The sequence below is a fragment of the Suricata suricatta genome, chromosome 10 (assembly GCF_006229205.1).
Source record: "Suricata suricatta isolate VVHF042 chromosome 10, meerkat_22Aug2017_6uvM2_HiC, whole genome shotgun sequence".
Lineage (NCBI taxonomy): Eukaryota > Metazoa > Chordata > Mammalia > Carnivora > Herpestidae > Suricata > Suricata suricatta.
In genome coordinates this window covers 126,320,119-126,336,109 of record NC_043709.1, presented here as the reverse complement: position 1 = coordinate 126,336,109, position 15,991 = coordinate 126,320,119, and the positions used below count along the sequence as shown (strand labels likewise).

Here is a 15,991-nt window from a genome sequence, read left to right as displayed (position 1 = left end):
GCTTACCCTCCACACATCATGGCTCAGGGCGTCGGCTCAATCTTTGCTTATAAACTATGGAAGCAGCTGTTGGAGGTGCCTTCTCACCTTCTCAGGGCTCCTTTCGCATGTCTGTCGCCATGTCACACCTGGTGCATCCCGAGAGCTGCGCCCTTGATCCTGCCCTGAGCTCTAGCTGCCCCTAGACCACGGTTTGACATCTGGTGCCGTGGACAGGCTGGGCCCGGCTGGCTTGCCTTCTCCCTGGGGCTCCTCCCCACCAGCCTGGCTCTGGGCGCAGGATATTCTGCCGTCTGTTTGGCTGGGCAGTGACTCTGGGTTAGGCGTCACCAGTGAGCCTTTTCTGCCTCCTTTGAACTTTACATCAGCCCACCTGGATGGCCCCGGAGGCTTAGAAATAAGCTCCTTGCAGATGCTGTCGCCTCCCACCATCTGTCCCCATGTAGCCACTCATATGGAACATCAGCTCAGCGAGAGCCTGCCTCCTAAACCAGCAAGACACTTACTGTGGTAAACGGCTGGCTCCCTTTGGCCAGTTGCCATGTTAGAAGCCTCTGAGAAAAATGCTCCTAGCAGTCACGGGGACCGGGCAGTGTGGATGCAGCCAGCTCCCAGGTGTCTGGGGACCGCTTCTCCGATCTGAGAGTTGCCTGGCCTTACGGTTCTGTTTCTCCTTTTGCTGCTGCATTGAGGCTGAATGTAGCAAATAAAGGACATACAAACCCATGTAGTTTACTGTTGGTAAAAAGGAAAACAATAAAGTCTAATCAGAAGTTTGGAGGAACTGGGGACGAAACCTACAAGCAGATTTGGGGATTTTCTGTGGATCATATTTCTTACGGTCATAACTAGACACATTCAACAATAGTTTGTATACGCCCCTAGTCCTGCTTGGGAAAGCGTATCTTAACAAACAGAAGAGAGGGTCTCCCTCTTAGTTTTTTTGCAAAGGGACTTTCCTTACAGACTGAGGGAGCACTCACCTTGACAGTGAGTCTATTCCAGGGGGAGGAGCTGGGACGAGGGTGAGATTGACCTGGTTCACGTCCCAGCTGGCCCGTATCTGCTGTGTGGCGTCAGTAAAAGAACTTCACAGAGGTTCATTTTCCTCCTTTCAGGTGCAGAGAAAGGTCACTGTGAGGGTTGCTGAAAGGGTTAGAGTAGAAAACATTTATGAGTGCTGCAGGAGACCCAGATCACGGCCCGCACTTACTTCAAGTTGGCCCCGCAGGAGAGGAAGTTGGTGGAGAGGCCAGTTGCTGGCCGATCCCTTGGGGCAGGTTGCTTGGCCTCTCCGGCCCCCTGTAGCTTGGGAGTCATCATGATAATGATAACGGAGCGCTCTCCCCAACCAAGGCCAGGTGGGGTAAGTGCATTGGTGCATCCCAAACCCACAGAACACACAACCCAGCACATAGCCAGTGCCTGGGACACTACAGCTCTTTTGAGTTTGTCTGCTCTCTTAAGTCTTCTGGAAAGACATGTCGATCAGATATACTTGGGTGAAAAGGGGGTTTTGCTTGTTGAGACTCATTGTCTTTTCTTGTATGTATTTACCTTTGCATAAATATATATGCAGCTGGTTGCCAGCCGCTGGGTGGGTGTCCAGCACAGGGCTAGAGGCACCGGGCCAGGAACAGAGAGGGGGAGAACAGGGACAGAATAAGCTGAGACCCCTGGCATGGAGGGCTCTCGGGTTAGAAGCGAGGAATTGGGATTAAGGTGCGTTTTTGCTGTTTGACAGATGAGAAGACAAAATGTCAATGTTGACGGGTGACCCACCCAAAACGTTAGGGAAGGAGCTGAGAGCAGGTGTAAGGCAGGCTCCCCAGGGACCAGATTTCAGGTCTTCACTGGATTGTGAGCTCCGTGAAGGCATCGGAAAGAGGCTTCATGTTCATGCCCCACAGCGCCCAGGAAGGCCCTGTGCCGGGGCCAGGATGCTTCCCTGAGTTCATTTCAGGGGGAGTCATACCCCGGGCTCCGAGTGAAGTATGCCTTCCCCTGACTCAGTCTTGTCAGAACCGTAGTACTTAGCACAGCACTAATATGAGATAGTCACCTGTTCCTATTTGTTGATTGGTTGGTTGAATTTGGTTGATAATCTCCAGTTACACACACACACACACACACACACACACACACACACACACACACAAATGCTCTCATGTTTTTTCTGGTTAAGAAAGCCAACACCAAAAATAGGTCCTCTATCTCTACTCAGTTTTTAGAATGACAGAAAGTTCAGCCCGAGGCGCAAACAAAAAAAGAAAAGAAAAATCTAAGAAATGTTTTATGTCTTAAGCTTCTGAATTATCGGGCTTGTGTCTCTCCTTTGCCATTTCACAGCTCCTGAGGTCCTGGCCCAGAAACCTTACAGCAAAGCGGTTGACTGCTGGTCCATCGGGGTGATTGCCTATATCTTGTAAGTATTGCTTGCTACCTCGGCTTCTTTTTTCTCTTTCTTTTTTTTTTTTTTTTTTGATTGTGGCAAAATATACATAACACAGAATTTACCATTATAACCCTTTTTAAATGCACAGGTCAGTGGCGTCAAGTACATTCACACTGTTGCACAGACGACTGCCACCACTCCTCTCCAGAACATTCATCTTCCCAAGCTGAAACACTGTCTCCCTTAAACACCGCCTCTCCATGGTCCCCTCCCTGTAGTCCTAGACACACTCCATTCTGCTTCCTGCCTCTGGGAAGGCGACCATTCTAGGTTCCTCATGTAAATGGAATCCTACGGCATTTGTCCTTTGGTGACTGGCTTTCTCGCTTACACTGTCCTCATGGTTCATCCATGTGGGAGCAGGTGTCCAAATTTTGTTCTTTTTAAGGCTGATGAACAGTCTATTATATGCATATGATACATTTTGTTTATCCATTCATCCCTGAGTGGACCTACCTTGTGGCTGCTGCGCATAATGTTGCTATGAACATGGGTGTTCAGATGTCTGCCTTTGGGGGTACACCCAGATATGGGATGGCTGGACCTTATGGCAATTCTACGTTTAACGTTTTGAGGAAGCTCCACACTGTTTTCCAATGCAGCGCCCTCACTTTACATTCCCAACAGCAGTGCATGAGGATTCCAGTCTCTCCACATCCTCCTGACACTTATTTTCCAGTTTTTGTAACAGGCATCTTAATTGGTGGGCTTTCATAGTGGGTTTGATTTGATTTCTCTTTTTTAAAATGTATTTCTAATGTTTTTATTTGAGTACAGTTGACACGCGATGTTATGTTAGATTCAGGCATATAACGTAGTGATTTGCTAACTCTATACGTTAGGCTGTGCTCACCACAAGTGTCACCATATGATGCTCTTCCCATTGGCTACAGTCCCCATGCTGTGCCTCTTATTCCTGTGGCATATTCGTTCCATTGCTCTCTCCCACCCCTCTTCACCCATTTTACCCCTCCCCTTCTGGCAAACCATCAGTTTGTTCTCTGTACTTATAGGTCTGATTCTGTTTTTTATTGGTTTATTTATTCATTTTTTATATTTCCCATATGAGTGAGTTCATATGATATTTGTCTTTCTAGATTTGACTTATTTCATTTAATATAATACCCTCTAGGTCCATCCGTGTTCTTGGAAGTGGCAAGATCTCATCTTTCTTTTTTATGACTGAGTAATATTCCTGTGTGTGTGTGTGTGTGTGTGTGTGTGTGTATCACATCTTTATCAGTGGACACTTGGATAGCTTCCTTATCTTGGCTGTTATAAATAATACCTTAGTGCATTTGTCTTATGTTAATGATGTCAAGTATCTTTTCATGTGCCATCTTGGCTTTCCTGGGGATGCAGATTACTCTGAAAATATTAGGACATCTTCAAAAGAAATCAAAATGAGAAAAATATGGTGAAAAGCAAAATTTGGCCTTTAGATTCCTCATTTCTTCTCAGGTGCCTCATCTCCACAACCCAGGAAAGGCCATCACGGGCACAGGGTTGTTGCAGATATTTCACAGTGATCAGTTTGAGTTATTATTATTTTCTTGTTGTTGTTTTGCTTAAGTCCTCTCTAAAGTTGCTTTTTAGGTACAATTTCTTCTGGCAGTGACACATTCAAACACGATGGAGCACACTGCTAGGCTGTGTTTAGGCCAACGGGTATCTGTAATTGATAGGAAATGAATTTCTTCCCAAGGAAGGGAAGGCTTTCTAGCAGACAGAGCCTGCTACACACAATGAAAGACCGTGGGGGATTGTGATCAGAGAAAGGTCTGACAGTATGTGGCATCCTCAGGGACTGCTGGAAACACCCCCCTGGTATTGGCTTTGTCCCATTATCTGGAAAGCAAGTGGTCTTTCTACAGTGTACATTCAACTGGGCAGCTTTTGTAGTTTAATGTGGATTTAGTTGACACCTCCTGTAGATTCCTGCCATTATCACAGGATCTGTCCATTATGATAGCCTTGGCCGTAGGGCTCCCACTTATGGAAATAGGTAAAGGGCAGATTCATCTGAGCTATAAAACTAACATATTGCATTTACATAGTGCTTTCACTTTTAAAGCATCGACCATCGTCTATAGTAGTTTCATCCTTTTTAGTGTGTGTGTCGCAGGGGAGTTACAGACCCTTTTGAGAATCTGGTGAAAGCTATGGGGGACTCTCCCCAAATAAACTCACGCACATACACACCATACCTCATTAGGGGGCTTCCCGCATAGGCAGCTATCAGACATGGGCCATGTGTTATTTACTCTGGTTCCCTAGACCATTAACTGAAACTCTTATCAGAGGTCCTGCCTCACCAAAATTGACAAGAAATATGGAAAGAACTGCATGATGGGCCACAATTCCTTCCTGCAGAGGACCAAAGCGGTGTCATCTGGAGAAATCTGGGGCAAGGCAAAATCATGTCACCTCATCTGGGCTTCTGCTGGTTTGTGCCATCACACCTCTTCTGAATGTTGATCCATCAGTCTGGTCTACACTAATGTCCATAGATTCCCTCTGTATGTATAATTGTGTCCATTAAGTCTTGGCGTTGGGGTAGAATATCCGCACAGCTAGCAGGAGGTGCCTGCAGCTTTACTGGGAGGGGCAGTGGTGTCTTAGCCAGCTCTGGCTGCTACAACACGAGTCTATGGACTCGGTGACTTAATCTGCAGACATTCATTTCTCACAGTTCAGAAGGCTGGAAAGTCCAAGACCTAGGTGCCTGCCGATTTGGTTCCTGGTGAGGACCTTCTTTCCACCTTGTAGGCTGCTACCTTCCTGTTGTGTCCTCACAAGGCAGAAGGAGAATGTTCAAGCTCTCTGAGTCTCATGTCTCTTCTCATAAAGGCCCTAATCCCATTACGGAGGCTCCATCTTCAGGACCTCATCCCAACCTGATTACCTCTCAGAGGCCCCATTTCCAAATACCATCACATTGGGGGTTAGGGCTTTAACATAAATTTAAGGGGGATGTAATTCAGTCCATAGTAAATGGTTTGGTTGTGTTGTGCTTGATAAAATCATTACAGCAGAATCTCCTTAAAATATGGACATTGCAGGATGGACACAGCACCTACTTTATAATATCAATGACATCAAACATCTGTATAACAGTAAGGATGTAAATATTCTCACAGGCTTTATCTCCCTTCACCCTCCCTGCAACCCTACAAGATAGGTGTAGTTATTAAGCCCACTGAGAGAAGATGAAGCTTCAATTCAAGGAGACTAAATACTATAACTTGGTGTCAGAATTGACATTGGAGCCCTTGACCAGTTCTGAGTTCCAGACCAGCTCTTTCTGCTATTCCACATGCCCTTCACAGGCAGACGTGGCCATGTCCGTGAGAGAAGAGAGGACGTTTCTTTCCCTGTGACATCCAGCTTGTGTTTATTTCTTTCTTTCTGCAAATGTTTACTGAGTATGCACCATGCACCTGTCAGTATGCTAGATACTGGGAATGAGCACTCAGCAAAACCTATACAGTCCCTGGGTTTGTGAAGCTGGCTCACCGTCTGATGAGAGAGACCGTCATTCAAAGAAACCTCATAAATTAACATGGAATTTAAAAATGTGCGACGTGCTTTAAAGAAAGAGCATGAGGTGCCCTAGTAAAGTGGGACAGAGGTTAGCTCATTTCCACGGGAAAATGGCTAGGGAGGACTTCTTTGAGAGGGGGCCCTAACACAAAACCTAAATGATGGGCAGGTGTTCAGCAGATAAGGAGTGAGAAGAAAGTATTCCAGGCAGAATGAATGGCATGAACAGGGGATGCTTTCAGCTGCAAGTAACAGGAAAACCTGGCGTGAGCATTTAAAACAAGTCATACTTCACATAATAACAAGTGCATAGCTAGGAAAGCCCCGGGACTGCCTAGGTCAGAATGTCAATCCCAGATTGTACCCATCCTTGCTCTTAGCCATCCTCAGTACATTGGTTTTTCCTTGTGCCCTCCCCAGCCAGACAAGATGGCCACTGTAGTGTCAGGTGTCATGGACAGATGCAGCGTTGGCTGGTGGAAGAAGAGGTGATGTTTATCCCCACGTGCCTGTAAGAGCTAGAATATCTTCCCCAGAAGTCCCACAGCCAACTTTGTCTAATGCCCATTGGCCAGAAATGCCTCCCATGCTCATTTCTAAAGGAGTCCCTGGCAAAGAAGATGGGATTATCACTGGTTGGCCAAGTGAAGCAGGTGACCATGTGGAGAAGGGGAAGATCACAGTTCTGCTGGTGAAGAAGAAGTCAGGAGATGGATTTGCAGTAAGTGAAGAATGTGTCAGCCATGGCCCATAGGTAGGAAAACATCAGCAAGGTGGCACCTGGGTGGCTTAACTGGTTAAGTGTCCGACTTCAGCTCTGGTCATGATCTCAAGGTTCATGGGATTGAGCCCCACATCGGCCACTGTGCTGACAGCCCAAAGTCTGGAGCCTGCTTCAGATTGTGCCTCCCTCTCTCTGTGCCCCTCCTCTACTCATGCTCTGTCTCTCTCTCTCTCTCTCAAAAATAAATAAATGTTTAAAGACATTTTTTTTAAGGTCAGCATGGTTAGAGTATGGTATCAAGACAGGATATCAGAAAGTATATTCAAAAGCCTGGGGAAGGAGAGACTTGGCAGAAAGTTTAGGTTTAACAAAGGTAGTGGGAAGCCAAGGAAGGATTTCAGCCAAAGATATGAACTGATCTGATTTTCACTCAAGTATTATTCCAGCTGCTCTGTGAACGGGGGTTAGACAGGACAGGAGTGGGGGATGGAGTCTGGGGGAAGGCTCTGGTATGCGAGCAGGTGACACTACACACTGCCTCCCTAGTGGAGGTAGAGCAGAAACTGTATTTTGGATATGGTGCGTAAAAGAAAGGTTAAGTTGTAGGTGTAAATCCAAGTTTTTTGGCATAAGCAATCACGTAGATGGCTAAGAAAAAAGAATAGGGGCTGGTGAAGGAACAAGTTTAGGGGGATCAGTGAGATCAAGAATTTCGTTTGGGGCATATTAAACTTGAGATAAACTTTGCAATATCCATGCCGTAGGATGTGGAGGTCAGAAATGTGGGGGAGAGATACTGGCCATATATATCTGGGTATGGTTTGAACTAAGTATATCCAAATCCTCATCATTACAGTATATAATACAATATTTGGCTGGGTTAACATACAGTGTTAAGTAAAGAAATACTATACTTCTTTATTTCTATTTTAAGTATAAATTGATAAGCTTAAACTTGGTGGTCACCTGGTCACCACTAGTTTTGCTCCGGGGGTTCATCTCCAGTTGATTTAATGGCTGGGCCAGATTTCAAAATGGCGGGTAGGATCCTGTTTCTCTTGGTGCCTTCCGGAGCTCTGAGAGTTTCAAGCAGAGAATGAAGGAGACTTTGGACCTCTCTGTTGTACCTTCCAAGATGTTCAGATCCTTATGGGTGATAGGCCACATTCTAGATAGAATTTTTCTAGATAATATGGTCATGTTTGGAGAACCACTAACTTCAAATTTATCATTGTGTCAACAACTAGCGTTTCTTGAGTGCCATCTCTATTCTAGACACTGTGTTAGGTGCTAAAGATATCGAGGTGACAGAGTCATGTTGCCTCCCTGAGAATATTAACAGTGTATATGGTGGGACAAGAAGATTCTTAAGTAGATTAAGTGACATGCAGGGGACCTGTGTGCAGCTATAGGAATTCCTGGGCCAAAGATATGAACTGACTTGATTTTCACTCATGTATTATTCCAGCTGCTCTGTGAACGGGGGTTAGACAGGACAGGAGTGGGGGATGGAGTCTGCATCATGGATGACATAGAAATGAGGGCAGAAATCACCATTGAGGACAGCGACGTTCAGGAAGGAGGGGGCACCGTGCCAGCTATGTCTAGGAGGCTGGATAAAACTAGCATTTCAGAGAGGGAAGACGGATGCAGGTAGGCCCAGGGTTAAAGCTGCTGATGAAAATATTCTGACAAAGGCCTCTGGCCTTGGTTGGGGTTCCTGGCACAAGGCTGGCTCCAGGTTGCACTAGGGTTAGAAGTTAGAACTCATAGATCTCAGTCTCAGACTCCTGCTACTTCCCACTGACCAGCTGGAGAGGTAGTGTGGTTCTGCCGTGGGTGGGCAGGGCCCCTACCCATGTTGTGACCTTTGACTTTCCCACTGCACCCATCCCCCATCTGGAGACCAGTGAGCAAGGCTGCTGAGCGGGCCGTGACCCACAGGCAGCGCCCTGGGGAAGCCAGCTCTCCCACGGGGGTCCACGCTGACCCCCGTTCCTCATATCACCTATAATGAAAAAAAGGTGAGCGTCTGCAGTTTTTTGAAGTGCAGCATTATTTTCATTTGCTAAATCTGTCCCACTGAGATCAGATCACAGGACTGACCATGTACCAAACACCCCCTCTGCTTGCCAGGCTGACATTCTGTATCTTGTCAGTGCAGATGCTTGATGTATTCCTTCTCTTTTGATTTCTGCCCTCATTTCTATGTCATCCATGATGCTGGAAGCAGAAATCGTTTTCCTATGAGGGATACTCATTTTTAAAACCATGTATAATGGGTCCTCATCCTATTAGGGGTCCCTCTGGAGATCAGGACTTACAAAAAAACATCTCTGCGTGCATCGCTTCAGCTATTGAGAAAAAGGAGGAGAATGTGCTGGACACTCTGGTGGGCACGTCAGTGCCTAGCCTGGAGGAGTGGTCCAGCCAAGATAGCAAAGTTCCAAGGAAATAAATGTGCCCGCTGGAGATGAGAACCAACATTTCACTGACATGACTGAATTTTGCAATGACGTGTACGCTGCCTTTCTTCTCGCAATTTCAAGGAGATGAGTTAAACCTAAACTGACCTAAACAATGCTCAGGGATACAGTGTGTTACACACTATGGAGAAACAAGTGGATGTTTGCCTGTGTAAGAATGAGCGAGTTTGGGCATTAGAGCCTTTGGGAAGGCTGGAGGGTCAGGGTGGGTTTGCCTTAGGTGCGGAGGGCCCCACTCTTTTTTGTGACCTTTGACCTCTCTGCCTAGCAGAAACTCCCGGCAAAGTACTTACAGTAATCCCCTTACTTTTTGATTGGCTTCCTACACTGTTCAGTCTTTAAAACTAGGTCACATAAATATCAATCGGCCAACTGGTACCCAGCCTAATTGGCTTTGTAAAGAGTGCGCTAAGGGTGTCTATGTAATACCCAAGATTTCTTTATCGTCCCCAAAAACCAGAAACCGCCAGGGAGATTGAGTCACGCATGCAAAAGCAAAGGTCTTTATTATGGGTTTAGGCTCGCCGGGGCCTAAACTCGGGCTCACAGACTTCACCAGCATCGTGGATCCGTGCTGAGAGCCCCGAACAAAGGTGGGGCAGGGCCTTTATGAGTTTGGGAAGGGGGAGTTACAGGAAATGGTGACATAGGTATTGACAGATTTATCCAATTACAACATTAACCAATCACAGAGTAGACCCAGGACCCAGGACTCTCACATAGGGTGTAACTAGCCTTAAGCAATAGCTGATTACCTATAGCTTCTTATTTCTAGGCCTGCCCTTAGGAATGTTAAGGGTATTACAAGGGTGGTCCCTCTTGCCTCGGGCAATGTGTGCCCTTCTATTGTCTCAAACCTGCGTCCTTACACCTAATGTGTCAGGTAGGTCCGTTTTTGGAGACAAAGAATGTTCCTTGTCCAGGTAGTCATCAACATCTTAAACCATTGACAGCCGCTCCTTTGTGGCTACACACGCCCCAGGGAGAGAGCCGGAACCCAGGCTCCAGTAGGAGAGAATGTAGTGTAATCGCTCAGCCCCAGGGCAGGAACCAGGCATGGGGCGTTATGACGGTGGTTACCCCCCTCAGTATGAAAAGTGTTAGCATGAATAAGAATAATTAGCTGGCTGTGCCAGCAGGCCGCAGTCATCTTGTTATATTCATAAACTTGGTGGGATGGGACACGTTGCCTTGTTTAGGCTGCCCTGGACCCATGGGCGGCACTTAGGCTTTCGGAGTTCAGGAACTAAATTAATCTGTTTATTCATCTCGCTCAGATGACCCCAGTGAATTGATTCACACTAGCCAGACTCAAAAGAGATTAAAAAAAAAAAATCCTGGAGTGTCAGTTTACCAAATCATGAGATCCGTGCCCCACGGGGTAATGGGATACGCATGTCATCAAACTAGCATGTTCTCTCCGCAAGAGGAAATGCTTCATGAGAAAGCAAATTAAAAGCAGAAGTTTCCTTTACAAACAAGGAGTCAGAGCCGAAAGCTGGACGGCCTTATATGTTTTCACAAAAGCTAGAGCTGTCTCCAGGGTTTTTCTCTACCGGAGGGCATTTCTGTCCCTCTATGACATGGCTGTCCCTGGTGTCTAGTCAGAGTGGCCACAGACTGGCCAGGGCTTACGCCTCCCTCCCCTCCCTCCTGCCCTAAAGATCAGCCTCGTTTGCTCTGTCTTTTATCATTCAGGCATTATCATTGGTATTTCAGCTGCTTTGATTGTCCTGATTCTCAGGCTTACTGATTTTCTTTCCAAGGATTTCCAGAAAGATGCTCCACCTCCCCTCCACAGTCTACACTGAGTGGATCCTGTGTGTGAGCACATGCCTTTTGGTTACTTTTAGTGTCAGACGCAAGTACTACTTGACCATATTCCTGCTTTGTTTGTGGGCCTGGGCCCCTCTCCCGGCTGCTTCTTGGGGAAGACTTTATTGGTTGTCTCTTGAAGGTTGGTTCACCTCTAACCCCTTAGGAAATAGTCAAACAAATATTGTCTGGTTTCAGAAAGTCGGTGGAGGGCTGTACACAGAGGTGTCGGAGGACGTTTTACAAGCGTTGCCATCGAGGTAAAGAATTTCTGCATTTTAGTTGGAGGAAGGGAAGCAACTTCCTGCCAGTCACTTCAGGGAAAGTGGAATCCACCAATGTCTTTGTCTGGCAAAGGCCCTGGGGTAGAGAGGACCCCTGCAGGGAGAAGCAGGTAGGGCATGTCTCACCTGCGTCATCTTTACACGCAGTGGCGTGGCTTCAGGCCAGATGGAAAAACATTTCACTTCCCCTGCTCTCCCGGAAACTGTCATTTAACACTTCAGGACATTTCTCCTGGAGAATGGAAGGCAGAGGATTGACATTCATTCACTTAACTGACGTCTATTGAGCCGAATATGTGTCAGGCGGTATGACGGGCTTGCAGAGATGGATTCATTACCAACCCAGCCTCGGAGGTGCTCACTGCTGGAGGGACAGACAGTAGACAGATTGGTTAAAATCCAGTCCTGGTGGCTGTCACTGAAATGAGAGGCAAGAGCTCCCGGGACGGAGCCGTGAACCGTGCCCTGGCCTTGAGGAAGTCTCCACAAGGTGATGGTGATCGGGCTTTGGACAGACTGTCTTCACGTATTGGCAGGGCCATCGTGCAGGGAGATCGATGGTTTATCCTCAAGACCAATTATCCGAAGATGGCCACGTGCTTGCTGTGTTTGAGAGAAGATGTGCCATTCAATTTGAAACATAATTTTTCAAATAGAACTTGAAAGCTGTGATCCAGCTTTGACCTTCTGGTGTCTAAAACTTGATAATGGGCAAAATATAATCTTTGAGTTATTGAGATTTTTAAAAGTGTATTTATTTGAGAGAGAGAAAGAGAGCATACAAGTGGGGGGGGGGGCAGAGAGAGGGAGAGAGGGAGTCCCCCAGCAGGCTCTGCATTGTCAGCACGGAGTCTCATGTGGGGATTGAACTCATGAACCATGAGATCATGACCTGAACTGAAACCAGGAGTTGGATACTTAACTGAGTGAGCCACCCAGGTGCCCCTGAATCAGGATTTTTCACTCACCCATCACCATGCTGAGCAAACAGAAGACTCTGAAGAAGCCATTATAATGTTTCACCATGTTTGCCATCTGGAATGTGGCAAGAGCCCAAGGCAGGAAGGCGGCGGCACACAGCTAGCGGAAAGTGCATGGGGGGTGTAGTAGCAAGTCATGAGTTTGGACCGCTTACTCCAAGCTGGGTTTGTGACCAGGAAGTGCATGTGATGGAGGCGAGGAGGGGAGAGTCCCTGATTTCCAAGAGTAAGTGAGGAAACACTCGTGGAGAGAGTAAGAGGACCTACGGAAGGACGCACCAAAGCCTGTGACTCTGCACTGAACAGCGCACTGTGTACCGGCGAGGCGGGGCCCGGGGACCCTCCTCAGCCCTCCGACCCCCTTGCTGTGCTCCGGGGGCTTGCTGGCGGGGGTCCTCAGCTGGGCTTTGTGCTCAAGTAGACAGAGCCCGGGGTGAGTGGGCAGCCTGTGGCATGGCGGTCCCCAGGCATTTCCCAGGTGCAGCCGCTGGTCCACAGGATCGTAACTGCGAACGGAGGGGAAGGGGAGAGAGAGAGGAAGGAAACAAGCCCAAAGGGAGAAAGCAAGAGCCCTGCAACCAAAAAAAAAGTCAAGATGCAGAAGTCGAATTGGAAACGCGCCCAGGTTCAGAATCATCAGTTAGTGCTGGTGTTAATCACCTCCAGACTGGGTGTCTGAGCTTCGGGATGAAATCCATTACTCGTGAGAACTAATTTTAGCTGCTGGAACTTTCGCTGGGTTTTTCCAAACACAACCCTCCTGGCTGTGTGCAGCTCATCTTCCACGGTTAGCATGAGCCAAGTGCAGTGTCTTTGCCTGGGCTTCCTTGGGCTGTGTCACTGCAGGAGGGAGCCCAGTGCCTCTGTGCTCGGCCCCCAGACACCTCAAGGTGATGTCCCTCTGCTAATGCAAGAATCAGTAAGTGATACACTTGGAAGCAGGACTGTGGGTCATGACCCAACAGCTGTGGACGCTGCATTGTCTGGTCCACCCCTTTAAAAATGACTTTATTCCAAATGGAGTAGGCTACACGCTTCTCACGCTTGGGGAGTGCTGAGTCCTCTTACCCCTGCTTCCCAGCTCCCAGTCTTCAGCCCCTGTTGTGTATAAACTGTCCAAGGAATGTGCTTCCTTTCTCCCCTAGAATTTTGCCTGATCTGCTTATACATTCTCAGCTTTTCAAGACCTTCTCCAAATCTCCGGGGGTATCACAGGACACTTGTCTGTTACATTTCATCAACAGTGCTTTGCTGAAGTCAGCCGGCACATGGTTTTAATACGTGAAGCCATTTCTGGTTTCTCCAGCCTGATCTCTTCTAAGTTTGTGAGATGAAAGTTCTGGAGTATGCCTGATCAGACATATGATCGCTGAAATAATTAGATTACATCTTTATAATGATTCAAGTCTCATTGGTCATTCTCTTTTATAAACCTGCATAATACTCTGAAACCTGTTTTGACTAAGTGGGCCTTGCCACAAAGTAGGAGAGGTTTATCAGCTTACAAGGCTTTGCTCTGTTTTATGAAAGATATTATCCAGAGTAAGATGAACAAAACTCAGATTCCTTAACCCAGGACCCAGACATTCATAAATACCCACCAAGTGCCAAGACAGAAAGGCAAATGGGGCTTACCAGCATTACTGCATATCAGACAGACCCTGGTTTCCAGGGGAGGACACGAGGACACCCAGATTTGGTTGGTTTTGTGAATGTTCTCCAGACTCCGTGGGCCTGGGTTGGCTTTATGTGGCTTACCTCGTTTGCAGTAATATACACAGGAGTTTGTTGTCTGGGCCATTTCCATGGGGCCTTGGTCTCACTCTGTCAAAATATTCTTGCTTCACAAATATGCCTTGGCATAGACGTTCTCAGGAAATCTTGAGCTCTTCCTGGAATTGAGAGCTCCCGGGCTAAATGGTTGGAAATAGTGGGAAACGAAGAGCAGAGGGGAAACCTGATCTCTGGTACCCTCCGTCCTCATCTTCACCGCATGGGGCCCGGAGTTATGACCAGAATCTGATCATGGCGCTTCCTCCTTTTCTGAAGGAGCCTCAGAGGGATTGCAGAGCACTGGTGGGATGGAAAAGACGAGAAGGGGAGGTGGGAAGGGGTAAAGGAGAGGGAATCCACACTTAGTGATCACCATGTGGCAGCACTTCCCAGTGGGATACCTGTCACCTGTGTGTCTGTATCCATCTGTCTATCCATCTGTGCGTGTGTTTCTATGTAATGTGTATTATTACATAGTATGTGTTATACATGTTATATCTCTCTATAAGGGTGCTACTTATTTTCATTTCACAGAAGAAACTGAGCCTCAGAGTGGATATGTCATTTCCCCAAGGTCACTCAACCAGTACTTGTTGGAGAGGAGATTGGAACTTGTGTCTTTTATTTTTGTTTTTATTTTTTATTTCTTTTTGAGAGAGAGAGAGAGAGACATAGACGAGTTTGAGAATGGGAGGGACAGAGAGAGAGGAAGACACGGAATCCAAAGCAGGCTCCAGGTTCCGAGCTTGGCAGCCCAGAGCCAGACATGGGGCTGCAACCCACGAACCACGAGATCATGACCTGAGCCGAAGTTGGACGCTTAACCGACTGAGCCACCTAGGCACCTCCGACATCTGTGTCTTTGTTTCTCTAAATCCAAGACTGAGAAAACCACCCCATGAAACCTCTCTGAAAACAAAGTGAATGACAGTCAGCCCTCAGAGGACAACCAAACCTTTCCTTGAAAAGTCACTTCTCCATGCTCCTTTAGAGCATTTTTATCCAGTTAGACTAAACAGCAAATTCTGGGTTGCCATTTTCTGGTGACTATTGCAGTGTGGACTGTTGTACCTACATGCTTTTTGCATAAAATATTGAAAATAAGTTTTGGCACTTAAACACATTTCAAGTGCCTAGAAAATTCACTTACGTATGTTATTGATTTCCGAAGTGCTCTGGGTCAGTGAGGATGCCTTAACTCCTGCCCAGTCCTGCCGGGCTCCATGATGTCTTGACAGAAAGATTTCTAAACTTTACTTCCTTTCTAGGCTCCACGTGGGAGCAAAGTGCTCAACGAGGCTTCTGGACATGATCATTTTGGAATTTGGTTCAGTAAAGACTCAGATTCATTCTTCTCCAATCCCTGTCTCCCACGGACAGGCATAATAGTCCCAGCCATTCCCCTCCCTCTGTCTTTCCAGAAAGCAGTCTGGGTAATACGTTAGGTGTTGATTTTCTGAGTGCAAGGACCTGCCTTTTTTTTAGCAGGTCGTAGAGCCTTGTTTCTGGCTCTGTTTCATCATGTACAAAAACACAGCAGTCTGACTTCAGAGGCAGCTTTAGGAAGAGGACATGTGTGGTATTTCCTCATCTTTGCCGTGACCTATCCGGCTGTAGGGCTCACATTAAAGGTTAAGATAACTTGGCTCTGGAATTGAATGAGCAAAGTTAAAATTCTGTTCTGCCCCTTAGATGTGAGAAAGTTACCTAATCTCGCATGCATTTCCTCATTTGGAAATGGAAGATGGACATGCTTCCGTCCTAAGTACACATCTCACAAATGAGATAAAACGTGTAAATTGCATAGCCTAGTGTCTGATACACAGTAAATACTCAACACATGGTGGCTATTGATTTTGAGTTTACAGGACAAGCACAACAGTCCCTCTAGTATAGAAAAGTCAGTGTCCTACTTGTATTATTCACATATG

At 46.9% G+C, this 15,991-nt stretch overlaps 1 protein-coding gene across 1 annotated transcript in view; it reads left to right on the top strand.

Annotated features, from left to right (window-relative positions):
- CAMK1D (calcium/calmodulin dependent protein kinase ID) overlaps positions 1–15,991 on the top strand; it is a 421,541-nt gene that overhangs the window by 379,471 nt on the left and 26,079 nt on the right. Inside the window, exon 6 of the mRNA XM_029955818.1 lies at positions 2,350–2,425. Within this exon, the coding sequence (XP_029811678.1) occupies positions 2,350–2,425 (76 nt within the window). The remainder of the gene's footprint in view (positions 1–2,349; positions 2,426–15,991) is intronic.